This window comes from Arvicanthis niloticus, chromosome 6 (assembly GCF_011762505.2).
Source record: "Arvicanthis niloticus isolate mArvNil1 chromosome 6, mArvNil1.pat.X, whole genome shotgun sequence".
NCBI lineage: Eukaryota > Metazoa > Chordata > Mammalia > Rodentia > Muridae > Arvicanthis > Arvicanthis niloticus.
This window is the reverse complement of record NC_047663.1, coordinates 2,094,466-2,117,912: the sequence shown is the minus strand read 5'-3', so window position 1 is coordinate 2,117,912 and position 23,447 is coordinate 2,094,466. Positions and strand designations below refer to the sequence as shown.

The following is a 23,447-nucleotide window of genomic DNA, read 5'->3' as shown; positions in this document are numbered from 1 at the left end:
TTTTGAGACAGGGTTTCTCTGTGTAGCCTTGGCTGTGCTGGAACTCACTCTGTAGACCAGGCTTGCCTTGAACTCAGAAATCCACCTGCCTCTGCCTCCCAAGTGCTGGGATTAAAGGCGTGCGCCACCACACCCGGCTATCTCTTAATCTCTTAATCTCTTGCTCTCTTTCCTCTAGCTTCTCTGTACCCTCGCCCCTCCCCCCTTCTCTTCCCCCTCTCTCCACATGGTCATGGCCGGCCTCTACTTCTCTTCTCCCTCTCTCTTCTTCCATCTTCTTCCCCCCACCTTTGCCCTATCTCCTGAATAACAACCCCCCCCCCCCAACTGTTCGGTCTGGAGAGATCTGTTGTAAGGTGCCCACGGACGTTTAACATTGACTGGTGCGTTGGCCGGGAATCGAACTCAGGTCAACTGCTTGGAAGGCAGCTATGCTCACCACTGTACCACCGACGTGGGGACCTCTAACAATAACTACTATTTTTTTCTCAAGACGGGTTTCCCTGTGTAGCCCTGGCTATCCTGGAACTCACCCTGTAGACCAGGCTGGCCTCAAACTCAGATATCTGCCTGCCTCTGTCTTCTGAGTGCTAGTATTAAAGGTGTGTGCCACCACCACCAGGCTGATTACTACTAATTTTTATTGAGATGTAGTGAATTTATTTGTTTTTTGAGACAGGGTCTCATGTAGCTTAGGCTGACCTTGAACTCCATATGTAGCCCAAAATAGGCTTGAATTTCTAATTTTCCTGCCTCCACCTAGCAAGGGTCGGGCTTGCAGATGTGAGCCACCACACCCAGTTTTATGAGGCTTTGTACATTTAGGCAAACACTCTTGGCTACAACCTCTGCCAACCCTGACATGTAACCCAGAATAGTCTCTGCCTCCCTTAGTGCTGGAATTATAGGTGTGTGTCATCAAGCCCTACTGCGACACTTTTGACAAGCATAGGCTTTCTTGCCTTTGGGACTGGTGAGGCTCCTGGAGGTGTTGGGGTTGGGGGGCAAAAGGGATCAGGGGCAACGCCGACGAATACCCAAGGCTAGGAGTCCGAGTCCTACCAAGGTCAGGGCGTCTGCGCCTGCAGACTGCGCTCCAGAATGCGGGTGCGTCCAGACGGGCTCGCCGCTCAGAGCCTCCATTCCCTTGTTCGCAGTCTAAGCAAAGGCTGCACCTCGCGGGGAGACACAGAGAAGCTCGCACACACCGCTAAACACTAGCCAGCAGCCGCGCGCCTATTGGTTGAGACAACGGCAGCCCGAGCCAATCAACGCACAGCATCCCAGAGCCTACAAGGCATGCGGTGGGCGGGGAGCCGCGCGCGTGCGCACTGGGCTCTGCCGCCGGCGTGGGGGATGGGAGTGCGGGGTTGGGGGGTGGGGTTCGAGACTTAAGCTTAGCAGACTGTTGGGTCCCGCGGTCCCCACGTGATCCGGCGCGCCCCACTCTGGGCTCGGGGAGCGGGTTTCTCCTTAGGACAAAGCGCCGGGGCCGCGCTCTCGGGTGCGGGGAAGCCAGGGCGAGCGCCCCCGCCCCGGGAGTGCCTGGGGACTGGGCCAACCACCCGCGTCGCCCTGGACTCCTGCGGCCCAGATGAAGGGGACGATATAGGCCACAAGGAAGCAGGCTGCACCAAAGAACAACAGGAAGCCCGGATCCTCCCAAATCCAGAGAACCTTACCTCCTGGCCATACTTCCTGCCTTACGTGGTGTGGTGCTTCAAGCGGCCATGTTACGCCCACCCCGACCTGGACCTTGCTCCCCAAGGGCCAGCTTGTTGGATCCGGAGCCCCAAACCATAGAGGGAGGGAACAAAGGCTGGCGGACCCTTGCCTGGCAGGTTCCCGATAAAGCTTTGTAGGCCCCTGAGCTTGGAATTTCTGCTCTCTGCAGACCTGTGGTATGTCACCTGGCTGCATTGCGTTGCACAGGAGCCCTTATTCAGAACCAGACGGGCCCTAAGAGGACACGTGGGAACTCGCAGCCCCACCTGTCTCCATGTGCTGTGCACCTGCCTGGCTCCCCTGGCCTCTAGGTGGTTCCAAGACCAAGACTTCGGGGACACTTGCTCTCCCTCCACGAGGAAACCTCTACTGCAGTGGTGACTCCTCCCTACTTTGTGAGCTCCGTACACAACCGACTTCTTTATAATCCGGCCCCTCAGCTAGGACCTGGGTCTGACTTACCCGGCTGGGGGTATGGGGAGTCTGGAGTACATTGGAGCAAAAGACAGGTCCGCCTCGGTGCCTGGAGCCCTCTGAGTCATTCCTTCAGAGCAGTTCTCACGAAGCCAGGACTCAGAGGCAGAGTTTATTAAGATGAGGGTGCTGTTAACAGCTTTAAGTATTAAAGGTGACCAGGGGAAGGCTCCTGCGCTTCCAGGTGTGAGTGTGGCCTTTCTCCAGCTTCCTGCTTTGAGCGACTAGCAGTAACCATATATGTACATTTTTGGTGAGTCGCGAGGCTTATATTGCTGAAGGCGTTTGGAAGTGACCCCCTCCCGCCTTTAGCAAAACAGAGCCGGCAATTCCTGAAGTGGTTTGGGTAGGACGACAATTTAATGTGAAACCGTGTGTTGAGAGGGTTGCACACAGGTTAAGCCATGTCTGTTACCTACCGTAATGGGGTTTATAATCTTGCCTGTGAGATTCCTAGAAAAGTCCAGGTTTTTATCTGGGAAAGGAATGAGGCCAAACTCAGAGGTCATGTACTTTGGGTCTCAAGCCTGGTTCATTGCTGGTTTATTCTTATTTGAGATATCTCTGTATAAAAGAGATATTGTCTCTACAAAGACAATCTTCGAAACGAATTTTATGAATCATGCTGGAATTCTTGACTCTCAGCAAAAGACTTCAACGGGCTAGTGAAAGGGGGCTCTGTTCCTCTGCACGTCCTGTATGTCTTCTGTCTTCCTGGCCTACTTCAAGCAGACTATGAAGCCATGGACATACATTCACTATGGATTTAGTTCTGAGCTCATTGTGGGGGCACATGCCAATAATCCCAAGCACCTAAAAGCTGAAAGGCTGAAGCAGGAAAATCGTCCCAAGTTTGAGGTCAGCCTGATCTACATGTTAATGCCTAATTTTTTTTTAAGATTTTTTTTTTAATATGAGTACACTGTAGCTGTCTTCAGACACACCAGAAGAGGGCACCGGATCCCATTACAGATGGTTGTGAGCCACCATGTGGTTGCTGGGAATTGAACTCAGGACCTCTGGAAGAGCAGTCAGTGCTCTTAACTGCTGAGTCATCTCTCCAGCCCTAACTTTTTTTTTTTTAATCTCATCTTAATAAACTATATCTTTTTTTGTTTGGTTGGTTAGTTTTATATTTGTTTTGGTTTTTCAAGACAGGGTTTCTCTGTCTACCCCTGGTTATCCTGGACTTTGCTTTGTAGACCAGGCTGTCTTCGAATTCCCAGAAATCGGCCTGCCTCTGCCTCCTGAGTGCTGGGATTAAGGGCAATCACCATCACACCCGGCAATAAACGACATCTCTGAATTGTTCAAAACCAGTCTACAGTGCGAAATTAAAACAACTAAAGGGGTTGGAGAGATGGCTCAGTGGTTAAGAGCACCGACTGCTCTTCCAGAGGTCCTGAGTTCACTTCCCAGCAACCACATGGAGGCTCACAGCCATCTGTAATGGGATCTGATACCCTCTTCTGATGTGTCTGTAGAAAGCAATGGTGTACTCATATACATAAAATAAATTTTTAAAAATGAAAAATTAAACTTAAAAAAAAAAAACCAAACAACTAAAATGGAGCATCTGGGAATGGCTCAGGGGAAAGGCATGCTGTGCCGGCGGCAGACACAGATCTGAGTTCGGATCCCCTACACCCACATAAACAGTAAGTATGGAAACTGTCAGGAGAGACTGTTTTTTAAAAATAAGATAGAGCCGGGCAGTGGTGGCACACACCTTTGATTCCAGCACTTGGGAGGCAGAGGCAGGTGGATTTCTGAATTCGAGGCCAGCCTGGTCTACAGAGTGAGTTCCAGGACAGCTAGGACTACACAGAGAAACCCTGTCTTGAACACCGCCCCCCCAATAAAAAAGATAGAGAGCCAGGTGTGAGTTCAAGACCAGTGTGGTCTACAAAGAGAGCTCCAGAACACCCAGGGCTGTTACACGGAGAAACCCCATTTCAAAATAAAAAATTAAAATTAAAATTAAAAAAGGAAGAAAGAAAAGAAAAAACGGGGCTGGAGAGATAGCTCAGTGGTTAAGAGCACTGACTGCTCTTCCAGAGGTCCTGAGTTCAATTCCCAGCAACCACATGGTGGCTCACAACCCTCTGTAGTGGGATCTGATGCCCTCTTCTGGTGTGTGTCTGGAGACAGAGACAGTGCACTCATATAAATAAAAACAAATAAATGTTTAAAGAAAAACAAAACAGACAAAATCCTGGTGAAAAAAGGCTGCCAGGCATGATGACCTGAGTTTCAGTCCCTGGAACTAACATGTTGCTGCAAATTATCCTCTAACCTAAACACACATGTGAGCGCACACACATGTACACACACATGCATGCACACACCAAATGAATGAAAAAACAAAGTGGCAAAGCACGTTGGTGGCACAGCCCACATTGACCTCTGAGCTCTGCATTTGCACATGTGCACAAATGTCAGGCTCACACTCACACACATGCATATTACACACAAAAGTCGGCCTGAACGTGAAGACGTTTTTTCAAGCCACAGCGAGCTAGCTTCTTCCCAACTGCACACCAAAGCAAACTGAAAAACAAATATTTGGGTGGGGGCACATGCCTTTAATTCTAGCACACAGGAGGCAGAGACAGCCAGATCTATTTGTGAGTTTGTGGCCAGCCAGGGCTCCACAGTCCGACTCTGTCTCAAAATTAACTAAATAGAAACAAAATATTCTGGAGGGTCCTTCTTCAGCAAGGAAGACAGGAACACTTAGCAGGAAATAAGCAAAGGTCAGCAAAGATTTTTCATAGCGGCCCTAAAAGAAAGAAATTCAAATAGTCACAAGTGGTCACTTATCATTCACCAAATTGGCAAACACAGCCAGGTGTCCCGTGGGGAAGATGGCAGGGCGGCTTGGGGAAAGGACAGACATGGGCAGGGGATCTGCTATCCCAGCCCCTGATGTTTCCCACAAAGTAAGAAGAGCAGGAGGCCCAGACCAACCTCCACTGAGTATTGCTGTGTGCAGAAAAACTAAGCAGACCCTGCAGGACAATGACATTACAGCTCGGCCAAGAGTGGGCCCACAGATGCTTTCTGGACAGACAGACCTCCTGCTGCCTGCAGCCCTTCCTGCCTCACCCTCCCAGTTCAGCTATTGTTTGATGTTTCTGGGAAACTGTGGATGGAAGAGCCTGGTCTATGGCTGGCCAGGGACACTAAGCTGGTGTAGGCAGTTGAACTCACGTTCTAAGGAAGGACCTGCAGGACCTGGTAGTCAGCGGAAGTAAGCCAGAGCGTCTCTGAGAACACTGACAACTTTTTCTGCCTCTTCACCCCTCCTCCTCCTCACTGCTGCCTGAAGTTTGTAGTGCGTGAATATATTTAATTTAGTTTCTTTTTTGTTTTGTTTTTTGTTGTTTGGGTGTTTTTTTGTTGTTGTTTGGTTTTGTTTTTTGTTTTTGTTTTGTTGGTTTTTTTGTTTTTTTGTGTGTGTTTTTTGTGGGGGTTTTTTTGTTTTGTTTTTCGAGACAGGGTTTCTCTATATAGCCCTGGCTGTCCTGGAACTCACTCTGTAGACTAGGCTGGCCTCGAACTCAGAAATCCGCCTGCCTCTGCCTCCCAAGTGCTGGGATTAAAGGCATGCGCCACCACTGCCCAGCATTTAGTTTCTTTTTAAGTGGTGCAGATTGAATGTTTTATTTCCTCAGAGGCTTCATAGAGCGGATAGCTAAAACCTAACTCCTGATCCTCAAGTGTCTGGAGCCATAGGCCCCTGGAGTTGTAGGCGTTCCCAGGTTCTGATGCTCGTTTGGCCCCGCCCCCTGCGGTAGCCCCCTCTCATTGGTTTGGCCCCGCCCCCTGCGGTAGCCCCCTCTCGTTCGTTTGGTCCCACCCCCTGAGATACCTCCTCTTGTACAACCTTTGCCAGTGAGTTCATTTATGTGCAGCCTGTGGCTGTAATCTCACTTTCGTGAAACTGTGCAATCTGCGTAAGGGTACAGCCCTGACCCCTCCTTGAGGCTGACAAGGTTGTGATTGTGACTCACAGAGAGTGTTTGAATCCGACCCAGTCCTTAAAATCTATCATCAAGATAGACAAAATCAGCATGTCCAGGCAAGGATTTTATTTGCATCCAATTTGAGCATTTTCAACAAAAAGAAACTGAGAAAAAAAAATCAAGTCTTGGAATACATTGGGTGGGCCAGAGTGGACTGAACTGCAGGACCTCCCAGAGGGTTTGGGATGAGCCATATTCGCCTTCTTCGGTGTGACTCTCAAACTGCTGCAAAACCTGGAGCTCCCTTACAAAACTGGATAACAAGAGATTAAGACCAACATAGGTGGACACACAAACACAGAAACAGAACTGCAGCATCTTGGTGCTCCTGCCCGGCCCACATCTACCCTCCCACCGAGTCTGTGGTCAAGTGATAATACGCATGGAATCAGGCTGCGAAGGTTGCCATGGTTTCTGGTTCCACTCTTCCACATGGATTGCACCTGGCAGCGGGTGAGCTACTGTAGCGCCCCATCCCCCGCCACACCCTCGGGAGACCCAGAGCCAAACGCACCCCAGTCTGCCGATTGCCCACTCTCAAACACTGTGTGAGGTAACAGATGTCTGTTCAAGCTCCCGGGTTATAAGGTCATTTGTTGCCTGGCAATAAAGAGCTGACACACCATCTGCATTGGAGTATTTTTTTACTATAATGAAATATGGGAGATGGGCTTACTTTATAGAGAAAAAAGGCATTATTGTTCACAGTTTGGAGACAGGAGGGCATGATAATGGCCGTGTGTAGTTCTGTGTGCGTGCGTGCGTGCGTGCGTGCGTGTGTGTGTGTGTCTGTGTGTGTGTGTACACGCGCGCGCGCGCGTATAACACTAACTCATTTACACAACACACAGCTCCCAGCATTGTGAACACCACCACACAGGCAAGGACACCGAGACATCGAGGCTGCAGGACTTAATTGTAAAACTGGTAAGTGAGCCGGACCAAATGAACTGACGTTAGCCACTGGCCTGGGTCCATTCTCAGGCTTGCCTGGGGCAAGCTCACTTGCTTTGCTGCAGTCTTCGGTCTCCTAGTCCTGCGGACCAGACAGTAGCTGCTGGGCTTTGCTGGCGTCCATCCTGCCCAGCACCAACACAAACCAACCAGAGCAGACCTGCCTACCCTGCATTGTGATTGGTTCAGGCAGTTCGATCCTCACCCAATCATAGTGAAGTTCTCTTTGCCCGCAGGGCTGCTGGGAGCCCCAGGCTTTTGTTTCTTCTAATCTCTGAGGTCCACATTTGCTGTTTGCAGAGCCAGCAGTGTTTGGAGCGAGGACAAGGGAGTGTGAGGGCAGAGCTGAGGAAACTGAAGAGAAGCCATACCTGGAGGTGTATGCCGATGTTTAACACTTAAGATCGAGGCCCTGGGTTGGAGCTGCACACCAAACAAAACAAAAAAGTGGGCTCCTGATCGACTTTCAGGACTTGCTTTTAAACAGGAAAAGGTCACTCCCAATTGGTGAGGGCCCAGTGGCTTGGGGTAAGCAGCCGTTGTCTGCGAGCCTTAATCCTCACAGAAGAGGAAAAGTGCCGAGATTACATGATGGCAGAGGCCGGGCCACCATGGACGTTGCCCAAGTGCATACTCAACTTTCTGAAAATGGCTCCACGGGGTTTCATTGGGCATCCTCATCTCGTCCCCAGATTATCTTCTCACCCTGCTACCTCTGTTACCTACAGGCAAGAATTCTGCAGGCCGTTGCAGCATAGCACCCCAGAACCGGGGCTTCTGCGAACCCCAGGCTCTCAATAGGGGCTGTTGTCCACACAGAGGCACCTCGGGGAAGATGCATTGCTCGTCAGTTTGGTTACAGAGAGCCAATTAGCAGTTTGCAAGAATTCTTTTTCTCATATATTATCGACGAGGTGAGGAGTTGGGAGTTGGGGTAGTTAGGAGTGGGGTGTGATTTTGTCTTGTCAGGGTCCCCTGCAACAACCTGTGGGTGATTTTTCTCCTTCCCTGGTCGCAAGGTGGCTGCAACATGCCTCTCCAAAGTCACAGCACGGAGGACTTCCTGTCTGTCAGCGTGCGTCGCCCTGTGCTGCCTGAGGCTCCCCTGCACACTGCTCCCAACCTTGACCCAGAATCATGAATCAAAATCGATGTTTTCTTTATAACTTAAAAAAGAAGGAAAGAAAAGGAGAGACATGGAAGTCAAGTCCGTCCCTTACAGAGGAGGACAGGAAGAGAAGATAATCAGTCGGAGGTGAATAAATGTAACCAGAACACATCGCGTGTACCTGTTAAAGGGTCAAAAATACGGGTACACATTGATTCATCGGGAACCTCAGGACTGTCAGAACGAGGTGGGGGATTCTGACCAGCATGTAAGCTGCTCTTGTAAGAGCAATGAATAGAAGACAAAATAAGACAAACCAGACAAAGGTGTCTGTCCCGTTCACCAAAGGCAAAAGGCAAGATTTGCATTAAGTTAACATTCCCAGAGGAAAATGCGCAGAAAGGAAGCCAAGTGCTGTGCTGGGGAGCTTCCCGGAAGGAGACTTCCGGGTCTAACCAGAGCTCACACAAGTCAACAGTGAAGGGAAAACAGGTCAAGCCTGCTCTAGCAGTAGGTGGTCACACCTCCCAAATCTGCTTGCCTTCGTCCCCTGCAAGAAAGAATTCTAGAACCTTCTGGTAGAAACAGAAGAATTAAGAACTCAAGCCTGCCAGGCAGTGTTGGCGAACGCCTTTAATCCCAGCACTTGGGAGGCAGAGGCAGGCGGATTTCTGAGTTCGAGGCCAGCCTGGTCTACAGAGTGAGTTCCAGGACAGCCAGGGCTACACAGAGAAACCCTGTCTCGATAAACGAAGGAGGAGGAGGAGGAGGAGGAGGAGGAGGAGGAGGAGGAGGAGGAGGAGGAGGAGGAGGAGGAGGAGGAGGAGGAGGAGGAGGAGGAGGAGGAGAAGGAGAGGAGGAGGAGAAGAGGAGGAGGAGGAGGAGAAGGAGAAGAAGAAAAGAAGAAAAGGCTTAGGGAGCAGGGAGATGGCTCAATGCACACTGCACATGCAGGAGACCTGACTTTAGTTCCCAGGATGTATGTCAGGGAGGGTACATGCTCCTGTAATTCTAGCTCAGAATGTCAATGTTTCCTCTTGTCTCAGAAGGCATCTGCACTCATGTGCACATGCCCACCCAAAGACACACATGCACATATTAAAAATAAAGTAAATTGGGCCGGGCATAATGGTGCACACCTTTAATCCCAGCACTCAGGAGACAGAGACAAGTGGACCTCTGAGTTCAAGGCTAGCCTGGTCTACAGAGTGAGTTCCAGGACAGCCAGGACTACATAGAGAAACCCTGTCTCAAAAAACCTAATAACAGGGCCGGGCGTGGTGGCGCACGCCTTTAATCCCAGCACTTGGGAGGCAGAGGCAGGCGGCTTTCTGAGTTCGAGGCCAGCCTGGTCTACAGAGTGAGTTTCAGGACAGCCAAGGCTACACAGAGAAACCCTGTCTTGAAAAACCAAAAAAAAAAAAAAAAACCTAATAACAATATGTTTAGAATAAGCTAATACATTTTAACAATAAAAAGATATCCTGTATTACTAATCACAAGGAAAGTGTTGATGACAGACTCATTGAAATGTCATCCATATCTGTGACTGGTGATATGATTCATGGTAAGGGGTGTGGCTACATGAACTCTCAGACATTGCTGGTGTGTCATTCACAATGAGAGATCATCTGTGCAGTTAGTGAAAAGTAAATATCCACGTACATGTGATCCAGCAATTCCACCCAGTTTACCTAAGAAAGAAAGGCACTGGGTGTAGGGGTCACAACTTGCCATCCCCACCCTGGGGACAGTCAGCAGCTTTATTTGTAAAGCCAAACCAGAAAATGGCCAACAGTCCATCAGCGAACAGTGACTGAGCCGGAAATCACCTGTTATGTACACAGTTAAAACCAACTTGCTTTGCAACCATGATTGTCCTGAAACTCTCCGTGTAGACCAGGCTGGCCTGGAAAACTCACAGACCCACCTGCACCAGGACCTGCATCTGCCTGCCGCGTGTCATGTGGGCTTAAAGGTATGTGTCATCACACCCTGCTAATATTATTTTGCAGGGGCTGAGGGGATATCTGAGAGTCTCCGGTCATCTTCACTAGCCTCAAACTCACTATGTAGCCAAAGATGACCTTGAGCTTCTGATCCTCCTGCCTCGACATCCTGGGTACTGGGATCATGGGTTTGTACCTCTATTTCTGACTTCCTGTATCGTCTTTGGTGACAGGGTTCATTTAGATCATTTACCTGCATTTACGATATAGGGGATTGATTGGGTAGTGCATTCAGTACATCAGGAACCAAGGATCCGTAGTCTCAAAGACGGAGAAGCACAAAGAGGTGAGACGTTCTGACTCGTAGGATATGGCTTTCTTAGTTACTCCATACCTCATATCTAATTTCCTTCTGCCTGTGCTCAAAGTCTAGGATTGGTCTCATGGCTAGGTTGGGTTGAGACATTCTGTGGCCCTGGGGTGGGGCCCTGCTGTCATTTTTAAAACTGAAGCACTATCTGGAAGTAGGGACCAGGGATTTATACTGGTTTATCAGGGTTTACAGACATGAGCAGAGTTTAGAGGGTCTGCTACAGGCCCTGCTCCCAGCTGCAGGTCCATGGCTCACGTCTACCCTCAAGCTGACAGAGCCGAGCCTACGGCATCTGTTAAAGAGAACAGCGTCCAGGTTTGCAATTGAACTCAGCATGATTCGTTATCTGAGAGGTCAGCACAGCAAGTCTTAAGCTATGTGTGTTTTACTATAAAAATGTTCAAAACTTAGCAATAGCGAGTGCTCCCAAGAACACGGGACAGCGAGGGTTCTCATTCATCGGTGGCAAGGCTCTGAACCAGTCCATTCAGCTGTTTTGGGAAACAACTTGGCAATTTGTGACAAAGACAAAAAACGTCTGGCCACACAACTCAGAAAACCCTCTTGGGTGCTTTACCCAAATTATTGGAAAACATGTCCACACAAAACCTCAGTGATGTTTATTCGTAATGATCAGAAGCTGGAGGGGTGTTCTCCTCAGTCAGTAGGGGAACACACCCAGGTTTTTCCGGTCTAGGGACTGTGATAACCAGGAACTAAAGTTGGCCTGGAGCCTGAGGAATCTTAGATGTATACTTTCCAGGGCAATAAGCCAGTTGCAAAGGCCACCCACCATGTAATTCCATTTATAGGGCATTCTAGAAAAGGCAAAACTGTACAGCCACCAGCAGGAAAGACTGGAGACAGGGATGGATCGAAAGGTGAGCAGCGTAGGGTGTGAAGGTGCTCTGGGTTCTGATGTAATGATGAATGTCTCACACTATAGCTAGCTCAGCCAAGGGGCCTGGACATGTGGCCTAATGGCAAAACACTTGTGAAGCAAGTGGCTAGGCTTTGGGTTGGTGTGGTGCCATCACTGTACCAAACAAAAACTAAAACAAAGAAACACATGCAAGAAAAGAGAGTCATAATGCCACAACTTGGGTATGGTGGGACACACCTATAATCCCAGCACTTGGGCAGAAACAGACGATCACATGGTTAAGACCAGCCTGGGCTATGTAGTAAAACCATATTTCAAACACACACATACACACACACACACACACACAGAGAGAGAGAGAGAGAGAGAGAGAGAGAGAGAGAGAGAGAGAGAGAGAGAGAGAGAACAGACAGAAAGCATACATTTTTAGAAGAGACAGGATCCCAGGATGGAATTCAGACAGTAACAGGAGAATCTGGCTGCACCAGGAAATGCACTCACCTCCTTGCTGAAAGGGAGGACTGACCTCACTTAAGGGGAAGTAACCTCAGAAGCTGAAAATTACTGGAATGTGTAACAGCAAAGGAAGCTGCAGAGACGTTGACTCTGGCAGTAAAATTATTCACAAGTTTGGCCCATACTGCGTCCACTATACCTGCATTTGGAACTTCCTGTTGGGGGGAGGGGGTAAAGTAAAAAGAGGGCAGGGAGGGAGGGCTTACATAACAGAACTGCACACAGGGGAACACTGGTATATGTGCAGATACACAGGGTAAATACACACAGAGATACTCTAAGCTAGATCTCCTGTTTCTGTCAGCTGGGAGGACCCAGCATCCATCCAGGATACTCAAGGCCTTGGGGGGAGACTTGTCTGAACCATGGCATCCAAGCACCAGGGATTCCTGAACTGCCCTTCCACACCCTGGGAGCCCTAGAACCCTCCACACCGTTCATCCAAACCCCATGGGACATAGATGGCCTTGACCTCTGTTTGGGTTGGTTCTGCTGCCTGAGTTCTGAGGTGCTCCCTGGGCTGGGTTTCTAGTTTCTATAGAGTAATGTCAGGTATTTCCTGGGAGGCCTGGGTAGAATCCATAAGTCAGGGTTTGCTGCAGACCTTCCAGGGCAGCCATTTCTGGAGTCACAGTACACAGGAGATGTGAGCATGAGGTCTCAGCCATTAGCATCAGCATGGAAGCTAGGAGGGAGCACCCAGGAGGGAGCACCCAGGAGGGAGCACCCAGGAGGGAGCACCAGTACCCATCTACTGAGCAATGGGCCCTAAACACATTGGAAGATCTTTATGCTTTCGTACGAATAAATAGCAGCTCTAGGGCTGGAAATTTGGCTCAGTTAAGAACGCTCGTTGATCTTACGAAGAACTTGGGTTGGATTCCGCGCACCCACGTGGTAGTTCACAACCATTTATAATCCCAGTTCCGTGAGCTCTAATGTTCTCTTCTGACCTCTGTAGGCACCAGGCACACAACATGCACAGAAATACAAACAAGCAAAATACTAAAATAAATAAATCTAAAATGATGATTTAAATAAAACCCGAATATCTGGGGCTAGAGAGATGGCTCAGAGGTTAAGAGCATTGACTGCTCTTCCAGAGGTCCTGAGTTCAATTCCCAGCAACCACATGGAGGCTCACAACCATCTGTAATGGGATCTGATGCCTTTTTCTGATGTGTCTGTGTATATGTATGTATATACGTATGTATAGACACACACACACACATATATGTACATATACACATAAACAAAACGAGTATCAGGGTTTGATTATTTCCGGCACCTGCATGGTGATTTAAAACTCCCATAAGTCCAGGGAATCTGATGTTCTCTTCTGGCCTCTGTAGATACCAGTACACATGTGCATTCATAAAAGAAAACACACACATAATTTAAACATAATATTTACTTAATTATTTTATGTGTATGTACTTGAATGTGTGTGCACCATACAGGTGCAAGAGCCTCAGAAAGTCAGAAGAGGGTGTCAAGTTGTGAGCTGCCATGTGGGTGCTGGGAAATGAACTTAAGCCCTCTGCAAGATCAAACCCCCTTAAATTCTGAGCCATCTCTCTAGCCTACATAAATGTTCCATACATTTAATAACGAAAAAAAAATGTTCAAGCCAGGGTATCCAGGGCTATAGGGAGAGACCATGTCTAAAACAAAACATTAAACTTATTTTCATTTTATATGTACGAGTGTTTGCCTGCATGTATGTGTATACACTGCATGTGCCCTCTGTTGATAAACCCAGGTCTTGAGTTCTAATTCCCAGCAACCTCATGGTGGCTCACAGCCATCTGTAATAGGGTCTGATGCCCTCTTCTGGTATATCTGAAGACAGCTACAGTGTACTCACATATCTAAAATAAATAAATAAATCTCAAAAAAAAAAATCCAATTTTGTTATGGTCATTTACCAGAATTTTAAAAGCACCCACGTAGAGGCTCACAACTGTCTTGAACTCCAATTCTGGGGAACCCGCTGCCCTCTTCTGTCTTATACAGGCTCCGGCAGGCACACGGACACACGGACAAGCATACACACATACTCATAACAATAAATGGTTTTACAGTTTTGGCTGAGGACATGGCTCAGTGGATCAAGTGCTCACTGCACAAACTTGAAGGCCTGAGTTTGGATTTCCAGAACCCTCTACAGCCATATGCAGCCCTATGAGTCTATACGGGCTCCGAAGGTGGGACAGGAGAATCCCCAGAAGCATATGCAAAGACCAGCAACAAAGGGATCCTGTCAAACAAGTAAGAAGACACGTAACACACGTTTGTATGCTCTCTCTCTCTCTCTCTCTCTCTCTCTCTCTCTCTCTCTCTGTCTCTGTCTCTCTCTCTCTCTCTCTCTCTCTCTCTCTCTCTCTCTCTCTCTCTCTCTCTCTCTCATGCACTCTCTCTCCTCTCTCACTGTCTATCTCCCTCTCCTCCCCCTCCCCCACTCTTTCTCTCCCCTCCCCCCTCCTATTCACATAAATATCTTAGCTGAGTATTGTAGTGCACGCTTATGAACCTGCACTTGGAAAGCTGAGGCGGGAAGCTCAAGGTCATTCTTACTTCCGCAGCAAGTTCAAGTCAGAAGCCAGCCCGAGTCCGGTTATTTGACCTGAGTCTGGTTATTTGAAACCCTGTAGACCCCAGAGTGTTTTCAGAAGCAAACACCACAGTTCGGGAACAAAAACACTCTGGACACCACCCACGTGACTTTGGGATTAACTGAGGTGATGAAGGACGATTGGAGAAAAGTTAGATACATAAGCACACATACAGGACTCAAGCACACGTGCGCATGCGCACGTGTGTACAGGAAAGCTGGGATTGGGCCGACCCACCCTGGTGCAGCACAGCACCCTGGAATGTCAGTGAGATTACTCTACGCATCCAGGAGATGATACACAAGTGAAAGACGGCCAGTCTGGGCTACATGGAAAGATCTTATCTCTGTTACACTCTGGGAATCCTGAGTATTGACCTGGCCCGTATGTACTGAACCTTGTTTCAAATCTGGCTCAAGGAAGGAAGGAAGGACAGACAGGTAGACAGACCTACCTCAGAAATAAGCAGCTGGAAACTGAGGAGGTGGCACAATGAGGAAGGTGCTCACAGAGCAAGAATTGAACCCAGAACCCACATGGGAAGGTGCTGGAGAGACTAGAATTCCCAGGGCTTGCCTGGCCAATCAGTTCAGTTGAATTGGAATTGAGGGGCTGCAAGCTCAGTAAGAATCCTGTCTCAGAGTTAATGAATAAAAATAAGGAGTAGATAGCTGGAGGAGTGGCTCAGTGGTTAAAGCCTCTGACTGCTCATCCAGAGGTCCTGAGTTCAATTCCCAGTAACTACATGGTGGCTCACAACCATCTGTAATGGGATCTGATGCCTTCTTCTGGTGTGTCTGAAGACAGTGACAGTGTATTCACACACATAAAATAAATAACTTTTTTTTTTTTTAAGGTATAGAGGGATGAAGAATCGTCAGCCTCTGACTTCTGAATGTTCTGAATGCATCCCCCGCACACCATGAAACAGCCTGGCCTGGTGCTGCAGCCTGTAGTCCCAGAGGAGCCAAAGCGAGAGAACCCAGTTCAAGCCCACTTTGGGCTACACACCGAGGACAGTTAAGTTTGAGGTCAGCTGGGCTGCAGTGAGATCCTGTCCCAAGAAACAAACAGCAAAACAATCACCCACAGCTCAAATTTCTCCCCTTTCACTTTGTTCCAACCAATATGAACCTAGTTTTTATGCTGGGCAGTAATGGCACACGTCTTTACCCCCAGCACTAGGGAGGCACAGGCAGGCAGATCTCTGAGTTTGAGGCCAACCTTTACAAAGTTAGTTCCAGGACAGCCAGGGCTACACAGAGAAACCCTGACTCAAAAACAAATAGCAAAATGTAAATACATACATACATACATACATACATACATACATACATACATACATAGAGAGAAAGAGAAGGAGGAAGAGGAAGAGGAGGAGAAGGAAGAGGAAGAGGAGGGAGGAGGAGAACATAACAGGCTTGAGCACAGGGTGTATTGAGCACGATATTGGTGAAGGGTTAGAGCGTGGATCTTTCAGGGTCACCGTATCCCAAGTCTATTGATCACCTCTTTAAGGAGCACTCAACAATCCCTGCTGAGCTAGTAGTCTGCTTTTGCAAAATAAAACTAAATAAAATTTAAAATGCCTTGATGTGCCGGGCGGTGGTGGCGCACGCCTTTAATCCCAGCACTTGGGAAGCAGAGGCAGGTGGATTTCTGAGTTCGAGGCCAGCCTGGTCTACAGAGTGAGTTCCAGGACAGCCAGGGCTATACAGAGAAACCCTGTCTCAAAAAACCAAAATAATAAATAAATAAATAAATAAATAAATAAATAAATAAATAAATAAAATGCCTTGATGTGACCATGTCCTGTCTTCCATCTTACAAATACACATTCAAGGCTGGCTTTGTGCCAGGTGTTATGGTGACACCAGACCTGGGTCTCTGTGAATCTCAGGACACAGATTGGATGATCAACACAGACTTTGAGCTAGTCTGGAGCTGGCAGGAAAGATCTACATTGAAACCAGCAGGCAGTGAGGGCTGGCTGTGGATGAGCTGGCACCAAAGCCAGCGCTCCAGGCCTGAAAAGGATCAGATGAATTTCATTTTCTGGATTTTGGATATAGAGTCCACTTCAGAGGTTCCAGTTCATCCAGTCTTATCTGTCTGTCTGTCTGTCTATACTATACTTTGCCCTGCCTTCCTCCTCAGGTGCCCTGAGGAATGTCCCAGACATTCCGGCAGCCGGAGCTGACCTAGCCACTCAGCACACCACTATCAGGCAGATGGTCCAAGGTGCAGGCCAGGGACATTTAGCCAAACTGGAGTCCCAGAAGCAAGAGTGTGAGCCAGGGTTGGTGTTGAAGGTGAAAGTCTTAGGGTCTGGGGCCTCAGTACCTCTTCATGTTGCTGCTTAGCTGTGTCTAGACCCTTTAGTCTGCAACGGTAGATTTTTAAATGTTTTAAAATGTATTTATTTCTAGGAATTGCTTCTCCATGTAGCCCTGGCTGTCCAGAACTCAGTCTGTTGACCAGGGGCTGACCTCCAACTCAGATCCACCTCCCTCTGTCTCCAGAGGGCTGGGATCAAAGGTGTGTGGCCACTGCCTGGCATTTTGTTTTTTCAGTCTATGTAGCCCTAGCTGGCCCGGAATTTACTCTGGCCTCAAATTCAGAGACCCACCTGCCCCTGCCTCCCAAGTACAACCACACCCAGTTCTTTGAATGTTTTTTTGTTGATGTGTTTGCCTAGGTGAATTTATATGCATGCACCTAGGTGAATTTCTTGCAGGAGCCCAGAGGCCAGAAAAGGGCATGGGGTCCTCTGGAACTAGAGTTACAGGTACTGGGAACTAGGTCCTCTGCACGAGCACTACCTGCTCTTAGCCACTCTCCAGTCCCAACACCCCCCACCTTATTGATTTTTAATACAGGGTCTCAGGAAGGCCTGAATTTACTGTATATATAAAAAAGACCGTTGAACTCCTGATCCTGTCACTTCCACTTGAGTTGCTAAGGGGAATGGTTCTGGGGAACCAGACTAGGGCCTGGCAAGCACTCCCACCCATCAGTATTAAAATGTATCTCTAGCCCTGAGTCTGGAGACTCCACTGTTCACAGGAAGCAGTCAATACCATTGCCCTCACCCTGTACCGTGTGCTAACGGCGTCATCTTCGGATAACCAGTCTTTCCAGATGGGAGTCTCATTCCTTTTTGCCTGAATGTTTCATTGCCATTTAAAGGCTCCCCTCCTTTTCTAGGTTACCTTGGTATCGGGGATACCATTGCTACATTCTTGAGCAATTTTCCTCATCTGGAGAGGAAGAGTTGATTCCTTGACTTGGTAACTGAGGAACTGCCAACCTTGTGCACCAGCTGGTTCTGCTGGTCTTCCTCACCTTCTCCCACACAAAAGGCCTTTCATTGAGGGTTTGCATGTTGACATGTGACCTAATTCCTCACCATGAGAAACTTTCAGTAATGACAGGCAGCAGTGATGGATTCAAACAACCTGCTCCAAGCATGGCTGGCTCTAAGTTGGGGGTACAGTCTGCTAAGTTGACACCTACAGTCCCCAGGCTTCCTTACCAATGGAAGGCCTTCCACTGCCAGGCAACCAGACAACTTTTTCCAAACACCACCCTATGCAGCCCTGCCCAAACAGGAAGACAGTGGGTCAGTTACTGCAGCACTTTTATTTTTCTTTACACAATGACGTGTTGCTGGGGCCTAATGTTCTCACTGAACAGTAGAAAACCAAAATTTGTCATTTCTTAAAGAATTGAGTACAAAAAACCTTACATAAATTAAAAGGATGAATACATTTACAGGTGTCGATGCAAACGTTCCCAACTCAAGGCAAGTAACAACCCATGGTGGTCAGGAGGGAAAAAACCAGAACAGAAACTGGGTCCTAAGGCTCGGACTTTCCCACCCTGTTAGACTGGCAAAAAGGGGTGGTAACTGGTTCAGGAACCCTTGCCAGCCTCGGGAAACCCTGGAAGTCTGCTGTCGGTTAATGCCCTGCACAGATCACTACGTGGTGCTCACAAGATCCACCAGGCTGGGGATTTCTATCCACAGCGCGCTCTCCTCAGCCACCAAGTGACCGAGCCACATGAACTAAGGACTAAATCAAGATATGCACAGGGTATTAAACATATACCAAGGGAACAGTTAACTTGAATACAAGGTCAAAAATCAGCAACAAGTCCTACGATCCAGTGCTGATATCAGATACAAGCTTCAAGGACAGATTTCTTTTCAAAGGCTTATTCCAGTTTCGTGAGGCTGGCATGAGGTGTGTACATTTGCCTGGGCAAATCGATACTTCAGAATCAGCTCATGCAGCAGATGCCTGGCACCTGCTCAGTCCATCTAGAAGCATTTGCGGTGGACGATGGAGGGGCCCGACTCGTCATACTCCTGCTTGCTGATCCACATCTGCTGGAAGGTGGACAGTGAGGCCAGGATGGAGCCGCCGATCCAGACAGAGTACTTGCGCTCAGGGGGAGCAATGATCTGCAGAGGGAAAACACTGAGTGAGCACTCATGTCCTTCCTGTGGGTCCCACGTCCCAACCACAGGTCCGAAGCCTGCTGCAGGCTGGGTGGCAGCCACTCACCTTAATCTTCATTGTGCTGGGTGCTAGGGCTGTGATCTCCTTCTGCATCCTGTCAGCAATGCCTGGATACATGGTGGTACCACCAGACAGCACTGTATTGGCATACAGATCTTTACGGATGTCCACATCACACTTCATGATGGAGTTGAAGGTGGTCTCGTGGATGCCACAGGACTCCATGCCTAGGGGACAGATCTCATTTAGACACTATGTTCTGTGTCCCATCCCTTCTGAGTTAAGAGCCCCAGGGTTCCTTAATCTATCTGGACACCTACCCAGGAAGGAAGGCTGGAAGAGAGCCTCTGGGCACCGGAACCGCTCATTGCCAATGGTGATCACCTGCCCATCAGGCAGCTCATAACTCTTCTCCAAGGAGGAAGATGATGCAGCAGTAGCCATTTCTTGCTCAAAATCCAGGGCAACATAGCACAGCTTCTCCTTTATGTCACGAACAATTTCCCTCTCAGCAGTGGTGGTAAAGCTGTAGCCCCGTTCAGTCAGGATCTTCATGAGGTAGTCTGTCAGGTCCCGGCCAGCCAGGTCCAGACGCAAGATGGCGTGGGGAAGGGCGTAGCCCTCGTAGATGGGCACGGTGTGTGTGACCCCGTCACCAGAGTCCATGACAATGCCAGTGGTGCGCCCAGATGCATACAAGGACAGCACCGCCTGAATGGCCACGTACATGGCTGGGGTATTGAAGGTTTCAAACATTATCTGCAGAAAGACAAAGAACACCTCAGTGAGTGAGTAGCAAGGACCCAGAGCCACCCACACCCTACATGCTGCATGCCACAAATGTGATGTGTGAAGAAAAAAAAAAAAAAAGAACAGAACGCAAGCAGAAACGCAAACAGAAACCTGGAGGCTTCAGGGAGGAAATGCCAGGAGAGGAGGAACAGAACCCTGGAAACACCAAAGAAACGCTTGAATGTCAAGAAATGAGGCAGAACAGAAAATGACTCGTCACACTCGGGTAGGCGAGGCCCGGGCTCAAACATACCTGCGTCATCTTCTCTCTGTTAGCTTTGGGGTTCAGGGGGGCCTCCGTCAGAAGCACCGGGTGCTCCTCAGGGGCCACACGCAGCTCATTGTAGAAGGTGTGGTGCCAGATCTTCTCCATGTCGTCCCAGTTGGTGACGATGCCGTGCTCGATGGGGTACTTCAGGGTGAGGATACCTCTCTTGCTCTGGGCCTCGTCACCCACGTAGGAGTCTTTCTGGCCCATGCCCACCATGACACCCTGCGAGAGACAAGGCCGGTCAGACTCGCCCCACCCACCCCGCACCCGGGACCCAGAGAGAACACAAGGAAGTCCGTCCCTCTCCACTAACCTGGTGTCGGGGACGCCCGACGATGGAAGGGAACACGGCCCTGGGTGCATCGTCGCCAGCAAAGCCAGCTTTGCACATGCCGGAGCCATTGTCAATGACGAGTGCGGCAATTTCTTCTTCCATTGCGATCTGAGCAAGGAAGCCACGGAATCAGCGCAGCCGAGCCACCCCGGGCAAGCGCGGCTCCCCACCCCCCGTCCCCAGGGTGGCTCCAGAGGCCGCGTAACCGTCGGCAACCGGCAGCCCCCGTTCCGCCGCGGCGCGGAGGGGCTGCGCACTGCGCCGGGCCCCGCCCTGCCCCCAGCCGGTCCCGAGCGGCGGCTGCAGACCCGGGCGCACCCGCCCCCGCCAGGCGCCCTGGGCTCCGCCGCGGGGCGAGCGAGGAGAAGCAGCAGCCACAGTGGGTCACTAGGCCGGGCCCGGGGAGCGAGGCCAGCGGGCCGCTTACCGGCGGAGGACGGGGCGACGGAGCAGCGGAAAGACGCGCAGTGGAAGCCGGCGGCGGAGAGTGAGACCGACCGCGGCCTCCCCCGCCGCTATTTAAGCGGGAGCGGGCCGCGCGCGCGGGCGGAGGCGCGCGCGGCCCCAGAACATGTCCATATATGGCGATCTTTCCAAAAGCCGGGCGCCCATTGGCCCGCCCGCCAGGGACACGTGGGGCCCGGCCCCGCCCGCCCCTAGCCCGCGCCGCCGCCAACGGCCCCGCCCGCGCCGCCCCCGCGCGCGCTCGCGACCACGGGAGGCCTGGCTCTCGCCCGCGGGGGTCTCGGCGAGTGGCGTGGGTGCGATCGGCCCTGCCCTGTCCTGCCCCGGGACTGTCGCGCAGCAGGGAGGGCCCGCGCTGCGCCCCGAAACTGCCAAGCCCGGGGCGGGCGGCGCCCCGACCTGGGGTGAGTCCCGTGGCCCCCGCCCCTCTGTGAATTCTGCGCCCCGCACGCCCTCAGGAGCTTCCCCTACAGGCTCCGTGTGAAACGGGGGCGTCGCAGCCCGTGCCAGGCTCGGGCCGGGCTGGCAGGGTCCCCGGGGGTCCGGGGAGCGGCCATCGCATCCCAGTCACGTGGTCGGGGGTCACCAGTTCTCCCACTACAGCCAAGTCCGCGTAGGCGACTGGACGAGGGGTCGTCACGGGGTTGGGTATCATCATTGGAGGTGGTGGTGCGAGTGGGCATTGTGTTATGCTGGTCTCCGGGGCGGGGGGACATTGTAGGGAAACTGAGGCAGGGAGAGTCTCCTGACTTAGAGGATGGTCTAGCCCCGTCCCCCGTATGGGTCACGGGCGAGACTCTCCATTGATTATGAAGTCCGGGTCACACGGGTTTTGGGTACAGAATGCCTAGGCCTTCGTCCCCTCCGGACAGGCGTGGGGGGCGTGGGCCAGCTCTGGGAAACTGTCACCCTTAGCAGGGTCGTGGCCCTCCCTTCCGGTGCTCGCCTTGATGGATGCCCGGAGGGAAAGCGGGCACGGTAGCTACCCGGGTGGGTTTGTAAGCTTCTGGACTTGTGGAATTCAGCGGAGGGGTGGCAGCGAGGTGAGGGACTCCAAGGTCACAGGGCACAGAGCTTGCTTCTCGCAGGTGGGGGTGTGTGCCACTCCCGTGCGCGCCCAGTCCTGCAAGGTCAGCTCCCCATCCCCGGCGTGCACGCGAGACCCCGGAGGACCAGGCAGCCCGGCCACAAACCCGTGCCGACACTCGGTCACCTTGGACGACATCGGGCCTGGAAGGAAGGGCGCCGGGCCTGCGCGTGCCCCGGTTGTACAGCGGTGGTTGTCAACGTGTGTACCACCCACGCGGGGGGCGCAGGCTGGACCTCAGCAGCTAACAGCGGGGCCTCCACCTGTGGGTGGGGGCGGGTGGGTCCCGGGAAGTGAGAGTCGCGGGGAAAGTGGACGGTTTCGGTAAAGCACGCTCACCTAGTGACCATCTCACACGCCCATGGCTACCAAAGGGGCGCTGCCGGGGTGGGGGCCGCAAACCCCGGCTTTCTCTAAGACGCCTTTGTCTGCGAGTGTGCGGAAGGCGCTGCGAGCAGGGAACGGCCATGTAAGGCCGGGTTCCCGGGGCCGCCTTGTCCCGCCGCGGGACCAAGGTGCGGCTCAGGTGTGCGGGCGGCGGCGTGCGGCGGCGTGCGGCCATATTTGGCGATTTCGACCCGCGCTCCGCCCGCCGCCGGGAGGCCAGTGGCCGCCCTGAGTCACGGGGGCGGACGTAACGGACGGGGCGCCCGGCCGCGCTCCTCGCCTTATTTAGTCAAGCAGGCTACCCATTGGCCCGCGGGACAAAGGCGGGCCCGGCCCGTGCGCGCGGAGACCCCCGGCCGTGCGCCTGGGCTCGGAGACGCAGCCTCCCTGGGGACGGCGGGGGAGGGGCAGCCCCGCCGGAGCGGAGCCGCGGCCCGACCTCCTAACGCGGTGCACGGGAGGGAGGCGCCGTGATTTGTCTGTTTCGCAACTGGGCAGTGTGAGGCCTCGCCCAAGGTCAGGTCGGGGCCGTCCTCGGCCGCCGTGGAAGTTGGCGGCCCCACCCCTCCTGCTGCAGGAATTGAGAATGCCCGGCCTCCGCGAGCCTGCAGGCCAGGGGCAGCGATTGCAGGGCTGCCAGAAGTGGGCGTGTCTCCCGTTGTAAAGAAAGACTCAGTCTAGAGAAATGATAAAAATTTTTTTTTTTACTGTGCTGCCTTCGGTCAGTTTTTATTGTGACGCTGGTGCATCGTATTTCATATTCCGGTCGTTTAACGATAAGAAAACAGTAGTGAAGAGTTGAGAGATTTAGTGCAGGCTGGCTCCACCCCTGACACCCTCCCAGGTGTTCACTGGAACCTGTTAGTTCCTTCTCCCTGCGGCCACTGGTCACCTCTGTGCCTGGTACCTGGATCCTCCAGCACACGCTCCACCCACTTAGGCACTTCATATTCACTTTCT

At 51.3% G+C, this 23,447-nt stretch overlaps 1 protein-coding gene and 2 long non-coding RNA genes across 4 annotated transcripts; 2 read left to right on the top strand and 1 right to left on the bottom strand.

Annotated features, from left to right (window-relative positions):
* The first annotated feature begins 7,075 nt into the window (after positions 1-7,075).
* On the top strand, positions 7,076-9,044 carry LOC143442580 (uncharacterized). Of its 2 annotated transcripts, none has more exons than XR_013110837.1 (3): positions 7,076-7,154; positions 7,482-8,095; positions 8,201-9,044. It is a non-coding gene; the product is annotated as an uncharacterized LOC143442580 (long non-coding RNA). The 2 variants fall into 2 exon arrangements; XR_013110838.1 differs by lacking the exon at positions 7,076-7,154 and having other exon boundaries at positions 7,184-7,709; positions 7,910-8,095.
* Positions 9,045-9,139: 95 nt separating this feature from the next.
* On the top strand, positions 9,140-16,320 carry LOC143442579 (uncharacterized). The gene is made up of 3 exons (XR_013110836.1): positions 9,140-10,267; positions 14,095-14,281; positions 15,482-16,320. It is a non-coding gene; the product is annotated as an uncharacterized LOC143442579 (long non-coding RNA).
* A 1,928-nt stretch (positions 16,321-18,248) lies between these two features.
* Actg1 (actin gamma 1) lies at positions 18,249-21,122 on the bottom strand. Its single transcript, XM_034506136.3, has 6 exons — positions 20,976-21,122; positions 20,528-20,656; positions 20,197-20,436; positions 19,472-19,910; positions 19,197-19,378; positions 18,249-19,093 (listed from the first exon to the last, which is right to left on the bottom strand). The coding sequence occupies exons 2-6, from the start codon at positions 20,648-20,650 to the stop codon at positions 18,950-18,952; spliced, it is 1,128 nt and encodes a 375-aa protein (XP_034362027.1). The 5' UTR covers positions 20,651-20,656; positions 20,976-21,122; the 3' UTR covers positions 18,249-18,949.
* Between the last annotated feature and the right edge of the window lie 2,325 nt (positions 21,123-23,447).